Here is an 18925-nt window from a genome sequence, read left to right as displayed (position 1 = left end):
TGCTCTCAAAGCATCAGTTTTTTTTCAAACTTTGAAAGAATTTGAAATATTTAAGAGCTCTCTTCAAGTTCTTATCCCTCCTAGTAGGAAAAATACATGGTGTAGCGTACTACTCACGTAGACAAGCCCTTCAGCGCCCCATATAGGTGTAGTAAGCGCTATATAAATGCTGCAATACAATACATTGCAATTCAATACATTACATACTACATATGTAACTTACAACAGGGATCTGACTGGATGTTTTCTTGTTGGAAAGAGCCACAAGTCCAGTGGTGTGAACATAGAATAAACCCCATCTGAGTTTCAGGAGCCTAATATTAAAAAATAGCTGCCATCAGCAGAATAAAGCACACTTTTAATGCAAGAGTGTGCCCTTGATGTTTATTTTGCTTAGTTTAAAGCTGTGTAAGTTTACATCAATTATTTTATACTGGAAGACAGGAAGGGCCTTCACTTACACGAAAAACAAAACTTCAACTGTTAGTGAATAAACATTTAACTCCGTCTACAGAGTTTTTTAAATCTAAAATCTTCACCATTTTCTAACGCAATGCAATCCATTTATTTTATCATTAACTGTGTGTATTAAAGTAGTATCATAATATCAAGACAATGATGCCACTGAATTTGCCACACCTTTTTTTTAATAAAGTATCTAGCGAGGGCCATAAACATACAAAATGTAGCTAACTTCTACTAATGTACAAGGCATATAAAATTCCTTGAAAGCAGTGGAAATCACAGAGCACTTTAATAAAAACAATCCTGCCTTCGAATGCACAAGTAAACCATTATCCGTAACTTCATCATTCACACTGTAGTTTGCCTCTAATAGCTTATGTTGCATAATTTGTCTTTTCCTTGACTTGTAATTCAGGAAATCAAGCCACATAACTTAAGGTCAGATTCCCAAAGGGCCTTCGCCACAATTGCGTAGGGGGAGTTTCCGCACTTAGGAGGGGATTCCTCAATAAGAACTGCGGAGACTCCACCCTGCGTGCAGAGACTTCCTCAGGACTGCAGGGCCTCTGCCACAAGTGTGTGGAAGAGTATCCGCACTCTTTGCGGAATCTCCGCCATAAGAATAGCAGAGACTCCGCCCGAATCTGGAGACTCCCCCAGGACTGCAGGGCCGCCGCCACGAGTGCAGAGGCCCTTTGTCTGTTTTGTCGCATACTACCACTGGCCCATCACTGTAACTGAAGATGCAAATATACCGTGGCCGAAATTCCAATTGACTGTTTGGAAAGGGTATCAACTGAATCAGGATCCAGTAAATGGTTTTTGGACAAAGGAAGGTAAGTGTTAAACTCAAAAGAAAGGGAATGTAGAGGTTAAGTAAACACACACCGACTGAAAACAAAAATGAGTTCCAATGTAAGTGGAATTTTTCTATAATTGTTGTATGACCAAAACCTATGCTACCAGATGTAACTGGTAATGTTGAAGAAAAAGTTTAATCAATAATAAGTATTTGTTGATTTCAAATACCTTCTTCGCATGTGTCTCCTTGCCATCCAGGTTTACAGACGCAGGTGTAAGTGGCTTTCCCATCTATACATTCTTTATAGCCATCTTTATAGCAGGGAAGAGGATTACACTGGTCAGAAATCTCTGTGAAACAAAAAGAAAATAAACAATTACATTTAGTCACATGAAACCGAAGGGCCAATGCCCAAGCATGCCAACCTACTTCATCCCTACTAGATACCATGAACAGGGGCGTGGGTATTAATGGTGCTGCAGTGGAACGGGGACCCAGAGCTGGGGGTCCCCTTCACCCCAGCTGTGGATGATTTTCTACTAAGCAACAGGGTCTTGTTCGCCCACTTTTCCATGTTTGAATTAGGGACCCTGGCACCCCTGCTATGCCACTGACCATAAATATTTTTCCATGATCGGGTCACTAAAGTTTTTGGAAATAATGTAATTTTAGGGTCAAACTGATGCCAAACCTGAAGTTCTCTTAACAACATTAATTAAATAGGCAAAAATGTTTTACGTGATGAACATAATGATGGCTGGAGAAGAGATATTAAGAAAGGAAGAGCAGCAAGATTGGAGGATGAAGCTGTGAAGATGTAGGACTCTAGAGTAGAAGATGTAGGACGCTAGTGGAGATTTTCGCCCCAATGAACATTATTCAGTGACATGAATCAATTAAAATTATTTGATTAAGAGTTTTGAAGAGATCACTGCATGCCCATTGGCTCATACAGAACACACTAAATTGCTTCCTCGTTTGTAGTAGTTAAGGTAGCACAAGAATGTCATTTGCGTTTTCAATGCATGTTAGATTGTGGTTTCTAAGGAGGCCAGTTTGTGACAAGTTTGGATTGGAACATAATCCAAAAACACAAGAAAGCAAATAATTTGCTCTTTTTGTCACTGTCTTCTTTCACGGTACATGATTTCCGGCGAAACAGACTAAAAACACAGACTTGCCAATAAAGACTTGCAAAATTTCGCTATTGCATATGTATCTCCCAATGAACACGCAATTCGACACGCATCTATAGCCGCTGTCAAGTGATTATTCCCATTATTCTAGCACAGGAGTTAGAACAACAATATGAACAGTTCAAGAATAGATGGAAAGTGAGTTTTGCTGGATTTAAAATGTTTAAAAAAAGGTTGACTTTTCGGAAGGGAGTTATTTATCTAAAGCTGATATTTTATCAGGATATATTGCTGAGTCCATGTTTTTGCAGTCCATGAGTTTTCAGTCAGCGGTTCACATATTAGCAGATAGTATGTTAAATGTATGTATGTATGTGTATGCATGTAGCACAAACGGATGAAGTGCTCTACAAAGAGTGCACTGTAGTAAATAGACATAAAATATGTATACTCAACAGAAGCGATAACAGAGAACACCAAGGGGCCTATTAGGATGGCGGTCGGAAATTCTCCCCGACAGCCACGGTAGTGAGAAAAGACCGCCCTAAGGGATCGCGGCATAACCGCCGGTCCAGTTAGGATGCTGCAAAGTCGAAATCCGACCGCGGCGATCAGATTCTGGCGATTAACATTGCGGCGGTTGCTGCTGCCAGCAGCACCGCCGCGGTGTGAAAAGGAGCATGTCATGCATGTCACTGCACTGCGTGGCAGGCACCGCACAGTGCCTGCCACCTCATATAGGGACATGTAGGGGGGTATCATGGGTACCCCCCAGTGCACCCACACACCTCCCCTACACATTGGGGGCCCGCAACGGGCCCCCAGAGACATTCTCTGCATGCCTTTCCATGGCAGTTCCACCGCCGTGGAAAGGCTGGCTACCGCCAGCATCATAATCATGCCGGCGGAGCCTGGCCCTGCACCGGCATCATTGTAGCAGTCCAGTTCCGCCCGCTAGGCATGCATGCGGACTGGTACCAGCGGAAAAGTGGCGGACGGAGATTGTCACCGCCATGCTAATGGGACCGGCGGTTTTCAGGATTGCGATCGCGGGCGGATGTCCGCCGCCGGTCCGGCGGTTGCCACAGCTGGCCCGGCGGCGGCCATCCGTCCGCCATCCTAATAGACCCTCAATAGTGGAGAAAAAGTGCAAAGAGGCAGATTAACAGGAAGGGCGCAGAAGGCGCATGGGGGAAGGAGTATACATCTGCACAGAAGAGAAGGGGAGTTGTGTGGTGGGTTCTCTTGAATGGAGATGTGATAATCATGGAAGATACTTAAGAAAAAATGCTGCTTCCAGAGATGGGTCTTCATTTGATGCAGCAAGTGGAGGAGGCTTGTGGCTAGCTGGATCTCAGTGGGATGAAGTTCCATATCCTCTGTGCTTAGCAGGACATATTCTGTGGTCCAGCCTTCTCTGTTTTGCTCTTTCTGAGCTTGCCAGTACTGAGTGCTATGGGTTTACAAAGGTCTGAAAGATCCTGATATTACTTGCCAGGTATACACAGAGTGATTGTGTTTACCATCTTTGAATATGGCCAGTATACTTGAAGATGATGCAGGTGTGTAGCTAGAGTCAATGAAGCTCAGTTTTCTCTGATCAGCTTATTTAATGCGGAGGCTCTTTAGGGATGTCTGGAGGGATTCTTGGATGCTGGCGTGTAAGGTGTTACCTTGGTATTGATGTGACAGAAGTAGTGCTTGGGTAACAGTTCTGAGGAGAGTCGATGGGAGAAAGGCCTTTGTTTTACGAGGCATGGAAAATTGATGGCTGTAGTTTCAGATGTGGAAGAGCTCATTTGGATGAGTTGGGATCTGTCTTCAAGATCGATGCTAGTCATTGTGGTGTGATGCTATATACACCCATTCCTGGGGAAAGGGTGCTGAACAGGGATAAATGGCTGCTTATAGATCAAACAATAAGAGGGGCCAGGGGTCGCTGATGCCTCCGATAAAGAGTGCGTATTTGACCAATTAGATAGCTACCATCTCTATGCTGCACAGCCGACTGACACAAAATTAGCAGTCTTTGGTGTTTTAACGATTGCCAAGAAATGGTTTGAGGGTGATCATACAATAATTGGTAGGCTAGTCAAAGTCCAACATGATCATCTTCAACAGACATAGCTATGTCCAGTGTTATTGAGGGGGTCAGCAAAGATACTTTAGATGAGGAATGCACTGACTACATTGATAGCGGTACAATTGGTTCACAACAGACATTTTGTGGTTTATCGCCATAGATAAAGGGCAATTGCTATTATTTAGAATCCCAATAGTGGTATCTGACTAAGTTGTTTGTATATTTTCCCAAACAGGAACAGGCATTGATGGCTGGAGGCCATGGTGAGAGGTATTTAAGACTGTGCAGCTATCGGTAAAGAGGCCAAGGCCAGGTACACCATGTTTAATCTAGTTGATGTCTCTGGTTTGAGACCACACTTTGAAGTCAAGCAGTGAAAAGGGTGCTATTTTCTGCAAACCAGATTTTTGGGACCTGTCTCACGTTCATGAATTGGGTCAGGAGATGCACGTTGTGCAATGGATTGAAGTAGGATGTCAATTTATGGACGCTTTCCATAACCAAGATACTATTGATGTTTAATAAGGTCAGAAAACAATTAGAGCCCAACTGGGTCAACTTCTAATGTGTGCTATACAGGAGGAAAAAGTGATGTTAGTATAACAGGATAAGGTTTTACTGGGAGTCCACCAGACCCCGACACTTTGATGGAACCGCTTGCTTTGGCTGTGGGGGCCCTTGACATTTGAGCTCTGAACTTGGCGTCTTTCACATTTTTATTATACTCATGATTCTCAGAGTAGTAAAGGGGGTGAAACTTTACCATTTCTATTCATTATTATTGTGACTGCTATCACTTTTCTGTTATTTCTTTTCCCCTTGGATTTCTATGCTATCTATAAATTCTATTTGCCTTTTCTTCTGTTCTGTACTTTGTAATCATTTTGAAAAAGGGTTTTGTACAATTGCTTAAAGTTTAATATAGTGATTATTTTTAAAAAGTCCCGTAGTAAATCAGATAAATCAGATAAAATACAAATTGAAACTGAATCGGACAGAGCAACAAGGGGGCAGCATGTTGTTCTTGCTGCTTTTTGCTATCTGGTGGATGTCCTCTAAAATCCAGAGTTGTCCTAGTGAAAGAAAAGTGGCCACCATAACCTTCTTATGGACTATATCAATTCTGTGTTTGAACACAGATGGGCTAGGCAAGCAATGCTCAAGCCTGGCTTTAGCTGAATGTCTCGTTTCTGAATGTCTTGTCCCTCAGAAACAGCCCGCCAAAGAAGAGCTGAGCAAAGCATTTTAGCTACTTCCCTTTTTCATTCCCTATTGCAGTTTTAAATCAAAGCACACTAGCTGCATGACTGCTGAGCCCACAAAATCCCCCAAAATTGTTTTTCTGCTGTGTGTCTGCTGTTGAGCTGAACGGCATTCATTACTAATAAATGTAATTGCTGTCACTGACGCGCTAACCCTCACTCTCTTTACTGTTTGCCAAATCAGAGGAAGTCAGTTACATTAACATTAAACTAGTCTTCTGCATTTCCTTTCCTTCCCTTCCCTTCCACTTCACTTTTTTCTTTTTTCAATATTTTGAAATGTTGGACATTTATCATGTCAGGTTGAATTAGCAGGAGATACTTCTATTTATTCAACTTAGGTCATTAAATAATTGAACACAAGGCATTATCCCTTTTAGGTAAAAGGGAGAGAGAGATTTTCATCCTATATAACCCAGAAACTTGGGTACAAATGCCATCGTCTTCACTTGAATAAACTGTGTAATCCTACACACATCAGTTTACCTCACTATACCTCATTTTAATTCTGTTCAATTGGAGACCAAATTGAACAAATTAAGTTCATGATGTGTGTTATATATACGACTTCTTTATGGATGGTAAACTAGACAATAATGTTGCTCCACAAACAATAAGAATATTGGCTACAAACTCTGAGCACACGCCAAACTGACATCTCTGGATCCACTTGTGGCAATTTTGCCAGGGCATCAGAGGAGGGGAAAAGTTTATATGTGAAAACAATTACTTTTAACAAATGTCATTGTAGTGATGTAATGCAATGCGCTAATGTGAGGCACAAGCGTTCAAGAAATAATCCTATCTCGGCTTTAGCCCAACTATCCTTATGAATTTGGTTATTTGCCCACCTCTAAGGCCCGGTGGCGGTCTTATGTGTGATAATTATCGAACATGATAAAAATCGACACAGAAGTGTAAGGAATACATTGTGCGTGATAATTATTGCCTATCAAAAGTTTTGTCACTATGTAGAATCCCATATGGAACCAAAATCCGCACGTTGGGGGATTTGCTGAGCATTTTTCCTCTGCTAAATTTCATCAGGTTTAGCATGTGAAAATGTAACCGGAAGATGCATTTTTAATCACACCCAATATGCACTTGTGCAATAAAAATTGAAACACTCCTAATTCTGATATGTGTGGTAATAGGAGTTGCGGGCCTTATCGGAAGTGATAGGGCCACTTGCAATGAGGGCCTAACTATGAAGGAACACAGAGCACTACTATCTCAGCCAACAAAGAGTGCAATCAATCCAGCACTGCTTGCCAGCTCTTCTGCAGCCTCAATGGGCCACAGAGAGTGATAAGCACCGCAAGGGACATCCACCAGTTTGTGAAAGAGTCTGCTGCCCTCTCATAGGGATAATATAGAAGGCCAGAACGATAAAAGTCATTACTTACCGGGTCTTTTCTGGACAAGAGATGAATTGCACTTCTGATGTTAGTGAGTTGCTAAGTTTGAGGATTGTAAGGTGCACTTTTCAGAATTGTGAGGGAGAGAATTTGAAAATATAAGATTGTCAATGGCCTTCTATTAATTTCCTGTGTACTTAACTCTCCACCCCTAAAGTCTTCAATTCCTCTCCGTTTGGTCTCTATGAGGCTACTTGGGTGGTGTTTAGCAATGAAAATTAATAGGACTGGGGTCTGAATTCGCTCATGAAAGATGTTTCAGTAATATAGATGGAGTACTCTACCTCTAAACAAGTAATTACATGGAGGTATCGTTTAACTGCTTTCTTATCACTGGTTTGTGTGCGAATAAAAAAAACATACAATATTTACATCATATCCAGAGTCAATGTTTAATTTCTTCATGCAATGTACTTTGGCAACAAGTTGTGAATGATATTGATTCCTGAGGGGGATAAGGGGACAACCCTACACAGTTTGAGTCATGGCTTGCCAATACTGTGGCCCCATATGACCTACCCAAACAGTTCACAGTTGAGATGGTGCATACAGCCCCATTGAAGCCTCCATCATCTCTTGGGAGTATTGCAGTACCCTCTGTGAGTCTTTGATCACAGTAAAGGTAGAATCTTGACTAGTAGACTGTTGTCATGTGCATCACACTTATACTAAAACACCTTCATTCCAGGGCGAAGCATGTCACAGAGCATCAGGCAGCTACTCAAAATGTTGGGCCAGCCCCCGCTATATGGTGTGGTTCCACCGTACTAACGAGTGATATGGAAATGGCCTTTGACTCACTGAACTGGCAAGTCCTACACTGAGTACTAATCAGATTTGGGCTTGGGTGAGGTTTTTGCACATGGATATAGGCACTCTACACATTGATAGTGGCCAAATTGCACACTAGAGAAGTGATATCAGCGCAATACCACATTAGACGGGGAACAAGGCAGGGCTGCCCTATCCCCCTATCAATGAATACACTGGCACGTCTCACAATAGGAGGAGAAGGAGGTTGGGGATTCCAGATGGGGAGACAACTCACATCATCTGCCTCTATGCCGATGACCACCTATTGTGCATTTGGGATGTGGGGCCGAACTCCAGGTCATCACAGAACACTAGAAGACTTTGGGCAGCTTTTGAAGTTACAAGTTACCTGGGAGAAATCATATTTTTACCCATTGACCCCTGGGACAACACCAGACTGGGTGGGTCGTGGAGGGGAAGCTATAAGTTGAGAGGATGCCGCCTTTAAATATCTAGTGGATATATATATATATATATATATATATATATATCCAACGCAAAAGAGGTTGCCCCCATCGAAAGCGCCTCACACAGGTAGGTAATTCATCACTTTAATGGCAGAGAGCTGCAGTACAGGTACAGGGCACTTCAGCACATTTTCGAAGCCAACGCGTTTCGTGCTCCCTCGCACTTTATCACAGGCTTGATTCTTCACAACGTGAAGCCTGACGAGCACCAATTAAATACAGTAACACCCGCCCCAGTGGGCGTTGGCAGTCACACTGCCTGCTGGTCCTTGTAGTGCTCATTGAGTATTGCTCCAGTGAGCTGCTTGAACGTTGCTCGATTAAAAGTTAAAAAATACCCCAGTGGGTTGTGAAGATGTCCCGTTCACACTGGGCTGCATAATCAAACCTCTCTCCCAGTGCCTCCCGTTCACTCACTGTTGAACACCGGTTGGTGTCGTCCATGAACCGCTTCCATGCGGCGAGGCAGCTTTCACGGCCGGGCCGGCCGTAACACATCCAACGCAAAAGAGGTTGCCCCTATCGAAAGCGCCCACTGAAGAATACAAATGAGGAACTACAAGGACCATGATGCTTTTTTTCACACGCCCACTGGGGCGGGACTTTGGTATTAATTAGAACTCCTCATGGCAGCCGTGACTGTGTAGCAGCCAGTGATCAAGGGCACAATGGTGCCTGAAACGCGTTTGGCCAGTGAAAGCAGTATTGAAAGAGGGACCTGCTTTGTTTGCTGCCTGCAATAAACATGGAATGAAGCACTCTGTATGTGGCTTTTTCATCGGGGGCATTCTTGTTCGTTGGATGTGTAGCGGCTGGCCCAGCCGCGAAAAAGCCCCGCTGCTCGAAAGGCAGACCTGCGGCGCTGGATTACCACTACGCCGAGAGGACAGAGAGTCCTGAATTGCCGTGGGTTCAAGGGCAATAGAGACAGTGTTTTCCCACTTTTCAGTCAACCCACGAGGGGAAGATTTGTTTTAATTTGGCATCTTCATGGCAGCACCCACTGAGGAATACAAATGAGGAACTACAAGGACCATGATGCTTTTTTGCACATGCCCACTGGGGCGGGACTTTGGTATTAATTAGAACTCCTCATGGCAGCCGTGACTGTGTAGCAGCCAGTGATCAAGGGCACAATGGTGCCTGAAACGCGTTTGGCCAGTGTAAGCAGCATTGAAAGAGGGACCTGCTTTGTTTGCTGCCTGCAATAAACTTGGAATGAAGCACTCTGTATGTGGCTTTTTCATCGGGGGCATTCTTGTTCGTTGGATGTGTAGCGGCTGGCCCAGCCGTGAAGAAGCCCCGCTGCTCGAAAGGCAGACCTGCGGCGCTGGATTACCACTATGCCGAAAGGACAGAGAGTCCTGAATTGCGGTGGGTTCAAGGGCAATAGAGACAGTGTTTTCCCACTTTTCAGTCAACCCACGAGGGGAAGATTTGTTTTAATTTGGCATCTTCATGGCAGCACCCACTGAGGAATACAAATGAGGAACTACAAGGACCATGATGCTTTTTTGCACACGCCCACTGGGGCGGGACTTTGGTATTAATTAGAACTCCTCATGGCAGCCGTGACTGTGTAGCAGCCAGTGATCAAGGGCACAATGGTGCCTGAAACGCGTTTGGCCAGTGTAAGCAGTATTGAAAGAGGGACCTGCTTTGTTTGCTGCATGCAATAAACATGGAATGAAGCACTCTGTATGTGGCTTTTTCATCGGGGGCATGCTTGTTCGTTGGATATATATATATATATATATATATATATATATATATATATATATATATATATACACACACATGCACGTTGAGGGTCCTTCCGGGCTCAATCCCATATTCGGGTGGCGCATTACCGGCAGACACCCTAAAGCCAGTAAATAGTATGCAAATCCAAAAGAAAGTATAATGCGCACTCGGGAGAGATAATTTCACCAGGTTATATCTAAATGTAACGCCCTGAACGTCTCAGGATCGTTTAACAGACACGACAATGAGGACGCAACCACTTGTGAAGGGTTAGTTCTTTTAATGAAGGCAAATAAAATACAAAGAACAAACAAAAGTTATAGTCACTGGAATCCTCCAGGCTAAGTACGTTACCAGCCCACAGCACGGATGGTCCTAACCGTCCTCTGCATATACGCCGATCCCGGCGTATGCCAACAGAGGGCAGAAATGAAATGGCCGACAATGCCAATCGGTAGGCTGTGAGGGGCACGAAGAGTGTTGGGGAGAATCGAGGAGTCAGGGAAACACCCAGCCGGGGTCTCTACCTGAAGGGAGCAGCCGCTCAACCTCTTCCTCAGACTGCACCGGGACGCGGAGTCACCTCCTGGTGATGCGTCACCGATACCCCAATCACAAGCAAGAAGACTGAACCGAGAGCAGCCGCTCGATCGATCCTGTGGACTTCCGAGTCTGTAACGTGGCAAACACCTCCTGGTGTGCGTTACAGCTGGCAGTCCCTGTGTCTCTGGTCGGGCTGGGAGTTACGACTCCAACCAGCAAAAGCGCCACTGCGCTTGGACTCAGCCGAGTCAAAAAGCGAAGCTCAATGGTTGACCGGTAGAGCTTCCGGGTCCTTCACAGGTGACGATGGGGCAAGACACGGCCCAGGGAGTAACGACTCGACCTACCTCCGTTCTTGCCTTACTGGAGCACCACTCCGGAACACTGCTCTTCACGAAGCAGGTACGTCGGTGTAAACACAATATCCGACAGCCTTGTACCTCCCGGTTCCTCCCTTTATAGGGCGTGTTTTCCTTGAGTTATGTAACAGCTCTCCTGTTTACATAAGGGCGTGTTTCCCTTGAGTTATGTAACAGCTCTCCTGTTTACATAAGGGCGTGTTTCCCTTGTATGACAGGAATTCTTGACAGTACATCCTCCCTCTCAGCGGCTCCCCACGGGTCCAGCGCTGGCAGGAAAACGCCGATGGAACAAGGAGACCAAGCGCGGAGCATGAACCCCTTCAGCCGGTTCCCATGAATGCTCCTCCGGGCCATAGCCTTTCCACGCAACCAGGTACCACAGCTTCCCCCTGCGCCATTTGGACGCCCGTATGCCCGACACTTCATACTCCACCTCCGACTCCACGCATACCGGCCTAGGTGTCCCAGACGGCTTGGAGGGTGCTGGTTTGAGCAATGATACATGAAAGACAGGGTGTATCCGCAATGACTGGGGCAAGCACACCTTCACGTTCACGGGACCCATACACTTGGTAATTCGATAGGGGCCCATGTACTTGGGATGGAACACACTGTTCTTTCGAAACCTCATGTTTCTTGTGGATATCCAGACGTAGTCTCCAGTGCGGTACAGTGGCCCGGGCCTTCTCTTCCTATCTGCCGCAGCCTTGTATCTTCTCTTGGCCTCTATTAGGACAGCCCTTGAGCACATCAACGTGTCTTTTATGTGTGCCACCCTGTCCGCTGTGGCGGGAATCCTGTCCTCTCTGAACGGATGTAGAAATGGCAAGAACCTGGGATGTTGGCCATAGTTGCTATAGAACGGAGATGACTGTGTGGAGCTGTGAGTGGCGTTGTTATAGGCTATCTCTGCAACCCATAGCAAGTCGACCCATTCTTCCCTGCCCTGGTCCACAAAACATCGCAGATACTGTTTGAGCGTTTGGTTCAGGCGCTCGGTTTGGCCGTCCGTTTGAGGGTGGTAGCTGGTGGACAGGGCGGTCTTAACATGCAGCGCAGTGCACCAAGTCTTCCAGAATTGCGCAGTAAACTGCGACCCCCGGTCCGACACGATCACCCCAGGTAATCCATGCAGTCGTACCACATTTTTTAGGAGTAGTGACGCCAATTCCCCGGCCGTAGGGACTCTCTTGCAGGGGATGAAGGGCCCCATTTTCGTCAAGTAATCCACCACCACCAGTATTGCCGTCATCCCCTGGTCTACCGGTAGGCCCACCACGAAGTCCAGTGATATGCTATCCCATGGTCTATCCGGGGTCGGAAGTGGATGTAAGAGCCCTTGGGTTCGGCCATGGTCGGCCTTCATGGTAGCACACGTAGGACACTCCTGTCCCCACCTCCTGACATCCACTCTCATGGTTGGCCACCAGAAATGCCGTCCCATGCTAGCCACCGGTTTTTTCAAAGCCCAAATGACCTGCGCTTGGAGAGTCATGGCACCAGATGAATGCTTGTTTCCTTAGCCTAGGCGTGGGTATCAATAGGCACCTGCCCTTCAGGGGTATCCCGTCCTTCAGCTGCCATTCTCTGTGACTGAGGAGCCACCTCCGCCATGCGAATGACCTGATCCCTCTCTTTATTCCCCTCAGGAAAGTATCCGGTTGGATAACCCCCAATACCATCCTCGGGGAAATGATGGAACGCTCGGTTGCAGGCAATGGTTCCTTAACTGCAGATTGACGGGACAGGGCGTCCGCCTTCCGGTTTTCCGTCCCCGGCCGATATGTGATGCGGAAGTTGAACCCCGCAAAGAAGATCATCCACCGCAGCTGCCTGGGAGAAAGGTGTCTAGTGGCCGTCATGAACTGTAGGTTTCGATGGTCCGTGTACACCGATACCACATGTCTTGCCCCCATCAACCAATGCCTCCATTCGGTGAAGGCGTCCTTGATTGCGAGAAGCTCCTTCTCCGCAATATGGTAGTTGCGTTCGGCGTCGTTGAGTTTGCGGGACATGTACGCAACGGGATGAAGCACCCCTGTGTCGTGGTTGCGTTGGGACAAGATAGCCCCCAGCGCCACATCCGACGCGTCCGCTTCCACCACGTAGGGGAGATCCGGATCGGGGTGAGCCAACACCGGCGCCTTACCAAAGGCGCTTTTCAGGGCCTCAAAGGCTTTGTTCGCTTCAGGGGACCAGACAAACTCCTTGGACTTCCTCAGTAGCTGTGTGATTGGGGCCACCACTCCTGAAAATCCATCTATAAACCGCCTGTAAAAGTTGGCGAAGCCAATGAAACTTTGGACGTCCTTCACGCTTTGGGGCACCGGCCATTCTTTCACCGCCTTGATCTTTCGTTCTGCCATCTCCTGTCCCTCTGGACTCAGCATCACTCCGAGGAATTCCACGGATGTGACGTGGAAGTCACACTTGCTGAGTTTACAAAACAGCATGTTTTCCCTCAGCTTTTGGAGCACAGCTTTGACGTGGTGTATGTGCTCCTCCACACTGGACGAATAGATGAGGATGTCGTCGATATATACGACCACGTAGATATCCAACTCCTCTCTGAATACCTCATTCAAAAAGTACTGAAAGGCTGCCGGGGCGTTGCACAGACCGAACGGCATGACGAGGTACTCAAAAAGGCCGAACCTGGTCTTAAAGGCGGTCTTCCACTCGTCTCCGTCCCTCATGCGCACCAGATGGTATGCCCCTTTCAAATCCAACTTGGTGTAGATACGAGCTTTCTTGACCTGTTCCAGAAGTACACTGATGAGAGGCAAGGGGTACCGATTTTTTATGGTTATCGCATTCAATGCCCTAAAGTCCACACAGGCTCTCAGCTCCCCATTAGCCTTCGGGATGAAGAAGAGTGGCGAGGCGGCCGGAGACTTGGACGGGCGGATGAATCCTAGCTTGAGGAGTTTATCCAGGTACCCCCGGAGATGCACGTTTTCAGGCTCAGTCAGGGCATACAGCCTGCCGCTGGGAACGCTGGCCCCTGGCACCAGGTCGATCTGGCAGTCAAACTGTCTATGTGGTGGTAGCACTTCCGCCTTCACCTCATCAAATACATCCTCAAAACTGTGATAAGCCTGGGGGAGAGCCACATCTTTTTCTGCCGCTGTAGCCACCGTCTGACTCCCGCTCTCATCTGCGTCAAGGGATTCCGTTCTTATTCCACAATGCAGGATGCAATACGGTGACGTCATTTCGATGCGATGTGTTGGCCAATCCACATAGGGGTTGTGTTTCTGTAGCCACGGCAATCCCAATATGACGCCATATTGGGGCGCTCGGATGATGTTAAAATCGATTTGTTCCAAATGGTTCCTCCCATATCTCATCGGAAGGACCCCCGTGTGCTGTCCGATGGGCCCCGTCACCAATCGCCTTCCGTCTACAGCATAGACGTCTTCGGGTACAGCTTTGGGAAGAAGCACTAGCCCTAGCCTGCATGCCTCGTTGTGGTCCATAAACATGCCAGTGGCCCCTGAATCCACCATGGCCACAACGGGTATCCACTGGTCATGCACTCCCACGTGCACCGTGAGAAACAGGTGTCGTTGTCCCTTAGTGACCGAGTTGGAAAGTGAAGGGATGGATGAGTGACTCCGAGATGCCCCTTCTCTGGTCTTGGAGTCCTCTAGTTTTCCGCCGGTATGTCCACCACGGCTGTTACCGACCGGTTGGCCCGATAACGTGACGTCTTCGGTTTGGCAGGGCATTCACGTACGTAGTGGCCTTTTTTGCCACAATATAGGCACAATCCTTGTTTACGGCGTGACTCTTTCTCCGTGGCTGTGAGGCTCGCTCGTATTGCGCTGATGTCCATGGGTTCTCCCTTGGATGCGGTGGAAGTTTCAGGACTTCCCACCGTCACATAGGATGGAAGGGATTTTCCTTTTCTCCCATGATCCCCCTTTCTTTCACTTAGCCTATGTTCCAGCCGTAATACCAGGTTGATAAGGCCCTCACATGTCTTGGGTTGAGGGTCAATATGAGCCACGGCGTCCTTGAGCTCATCGCACAGCCCTTGATGGAAGAGCGCCGTCTGTTTAGCAACAGGCCACTTGGTTTCCGCAACCAGCCTTCGGAACGCGTTGAGATACTGCACCAGGTCGTTGGATCCCTGTCTCAACTCAAGCATTTCACGGTCCGCCGTGTACGAGTCAGCCCTTCTGTCGAATACCTTCAGGAATTCCTCGCGAAAAGCACCCCAATCACATAAGAGGGGGTCGTCCCTGCTCACCAGAGGTACGGCCCATTGTGCCGCGTTTCCAGCCAAATAGGATATAAGGAAAGCCACACGAGCCTGACTCGTGGGGAACGCCTTTGGTTTGCACGATAAATGTAGCGCCACTTGTGTGAGGAATACCTGCACTGTGTTAGGATCCCCACTGTACCTCTCTGGTGTTGCCAAGGGGATGGCTACCGGCATTTCCACTACTACCGCAGGGGTCTGGTTCGTGAGGGAGGTGCTGGGCGTGAGCGGGTCCAATTGGATAGCATCCAGTCTGGCTTTTACATCGGCTGTTTCTTGCCTAGAGGCAGCCACTTCAACTTGCATGGCCGCTACAGCAGCCAGCACATCATCAAGTGTTGCCATGTCTGTTATCGACCGGGAGACAGTAAGTGTTATTAAGGTCGGATATTTTGTAACGCCCTGAACGTCTCAGGATCGTTTAACAGACACGACAATGAGGACGCAACCACTTGTGAAGGGTTAGTTCTTTTAATGAAGGCAAATAAAATACAAAGAACAAACAAAAGTTATAGTCACTGGAATCCTCCAGGCTAAGTACGTTACCAGCCCACAGCACGGATGGTCCTAACCGTCCTCTGCATATACGCTGATCCCGGCGTATGCCAACAGAGGGCAGAAATGAAATGGCCGACAATGCCAATCGGTAGGCTGTGAGGGGCACGAAGAGTGTTGGGGAGAATCGAGGAGTCAGGGAAACACCCAGCCGGGGTCTCTACCTGAAGGGAGCAGCCGCTCAACCTCTTCCTCAGACTGCACCGGGACGCGGAGTCACCTCCTGGTGATGCGTCACCGATACCCCAATCACAAGCAAGAAGACTGAACCGAGAGCAGCCGCTCGATCGATCCTGTGGACTTCCGAGTCTGTAACGCGGCAAACACCTCCTGGTGTGCGTTACAGCTGGCAGTCCCTGTGTCTCTGGTCGGGCTGGGAGTTACGACTCCAACCAGCAAAAGCGCCACTGCGCTTGGACTCAGCCGAGTCAAAAAGCGAAGCTCAATGGTTGACCGGTAGAGCTTCCGGGTCTTTCACAGGTGACGATGGGGCAAGACACGGCCCAGGGAGTAACGACTCGACCTACCTCCGTTCTTGCCTTACTGGAGCACCACTCCGGAACACTGCTCTTCACGAAGCAGGTACGTCGGTGTAAACACAATATCCGACAGCCTTGTACCTCCCGGTTCCTCCCTTTATAGGGCGTGTTTTCCTTGAGTTATGTAACAGCTCTCCTGTTTACATAAGGGCGTGTTTCCCTTGAGTTATGTAACAGCTCTCCTGTTTACATAAGGGCGTGTTTCCCTTGAGTTATGTAACAGCTCTCCTGTTTACATAAGGGCGTGTTTCCCTTGTATGACAGGAATTCTTGACACTAAACAACTCCTACTCCACCTGGAAGACAGCACGCACACAAGGAAAGCTGGGTTAAAGGCATCTTTATTACATCTGATCCGGTAAACAACAGAGGCGCGTTTCGGCTGTCACAGCAGCCTTTATCAATCTAGTGAGCGCGATTTTTCTTTAACCATTTATACAATGTCACCATCATAGACATAGAAAAAATATCATGATTCTAATTAAAAAAGGTACATACTACGAAAAAGTGCACGCTAATGCATTCAAATATAATAACATGGTATAATTAGTGATCACAAATGTGACTGAAAACAATAATTAAAAACGCATAGTGCATTAATATAAATCGATTACATTCATAATGCATCGTTAGACCACTAAAATATACATGCACAATAATACAATTGGCAATTACATTGGACCGTATCTTTTTTTCAATGTGATAGAACATCTACTATAATTGTCTCATATTAAAAAGAATTGCGCAAACCTCTTTCTTGTAATACCTAAAAAGAAGAAGCATGCTGTGTAACATCAAGCGTCAGTGAGATAAAAATGAATACACTTAATCCCTTTGATAACCTTTAAACCACTCGAGGCTGGGCCCGTAAATCTCACTCGCGGTTGAAATGAAAGGCAAGGCTGGTCATTGCTGTGATACATATACACATGCAGGCACAAATGGGGCCAAAGGCCGAAAGCAACATCATACTGACAAACGAAATATGACATCTAATGTGTGATGCTAAACTCTGATGGCGACCCGAAAGCAGCATGTCAAAACAAGCAGGACTGCTAGTCCCATAATGCCTCATAGTACTCACCTGCAAAGAGTTGAACAGGCACCAAAAAGTCAAACGGCAACTGCAATAAACTGGTGTCCAAACTCACAACAAACTCACAATAAAAACTTAGCATACAGAGTCATGTTAATGCTCAAGAAAGTCCAATGCCATGCGAACCGCTTTTATGGATGCGCAAAATTCACCCCTGAACTCTGGACACCGGCTCCGAGTGTATTCCGTCTGGGAAAGAATGTACGTTGAAAAATGAATACCCTAATGGTGTAAATGTCAGATAGTCACCACTGTAAACGCAGCACACAGTCTATGCAAATTAGTCCATATGCAGGGTCGGGGGAAGACCATAACGACAACAAATTCGAAAGCCAAGCGAACCTCACCATTGCAGCATCGGCTTACATGGTGCCCAGTCACCAGATGTCCGTCCGTCTTTCATTATAGATACATAGGCCTGTCTGCAAATAAACACTCCGCACTAAAGCTTCTGGTAGGCAGCGATGAGCAGGCCATTAGGACCTTAAAAGTCCCAGGTAGCTTCACGGAGGACTCTGCCACTCACGGTTGTGGGAAGGATAGCACTAACCAAATGGTGATCCAACCACCGTCTTGAATTATTTTGCAAATCTACCACAAGATTTCCCCGGACGGGTCTTTAAAGAACTTGACAGCCTGTTATTGAACTTCATAAGGAACGTAGGGAGACAGAATCACCCTAAAAAGATTGAAGCAACAGGTCAGTTATAGGGTTTGGGACACTCCAACTTTGAGTTGCACTATTATGCGCCTCACACTCAGTGGCTCACCAGATGGCTAAGTGGACGTTACTACATGAAGCTTGTGAGGAGCTCCAGGCAGATGGAGGATTCATAATGATGACACTGCGATGGATGCTACACTTTGCCGAACCACGGAGCTCTGTACCACGCCTAGAGTTGGCAGCTTAGCACTGCCACTGGCAGGCAATGCAGAGAACCCTGATAAGGTACCCTATGCCTTTGAAGTCCTGTTGTATAAAGTACTGTCCCACTTAGTGTTCTAGAGCTGAAAAGAAATGGTGAACTGGGAGCAGATAAAGTTGGAAAAGGGGGTGGGGATCTGTTTGAAAATGGTGCTCTAGTAACATTTTACTCTTTTTTGGAAGACAACAGGGTTAACCCGGGTCGATGTCTATGCTACAGGGCTATGAATGTGGATCTGTGTGAGCTATGGGGTATTACGGGCTCAGAATAACAGACCCATGAATATATACAGACCTTATTCAAGCTGGGCTGTGGCATGAGAATAGTTATATGGCATTGCATGGCCCTACTGTTCCTGGGAGGGGCATCCCTGTATAAGTTAAAAGATAAAAACGAATCTGACATTGGAGGGCCTTTTCATGAAAAGGGGTGTAGAAAGTATCATGTG

General features: G+C 46.8%; 1 protein-coding gene across 1 annotated transcript in view; it reads right to left on the bottom strand.

Annotated features, from left to right (window-relative positions):
- PROS1 (protein S) overlaps positions 1-18925 on the bottom strand; it is a 308818-nt gene that overhangs the window by 232580 nt on the left and 57313 nt on the right. The window contains exon 5 of the mRNA XM_085622337.1: positions 1495-1617. Coding sequence (XP_085478463.1) covers positions 1495-1617 — 123 coding nt within the window. The remainder of the gene's footprint in view (positions 1-1494; positions 1618-18925) is intronic.

This window comes from Triturus cristatus, chromosome 8 (assembly GCF_964204655.1).
Source record: "Triturus cristatus chromosome 8, aTriCri1.1, whole genome shotgun sequence".
Lineage (NCBI taxonomy): Eukaryota > Metazoa > Chordata > Amphibia > Caudata > Salamandridae > Triturus > Triturus cristatus.
The sequence above is the reverse complement of the archived record's forward strand: the minus strand, read 5'-3'. Positions and strand labels throughout refer to the sequence as shown.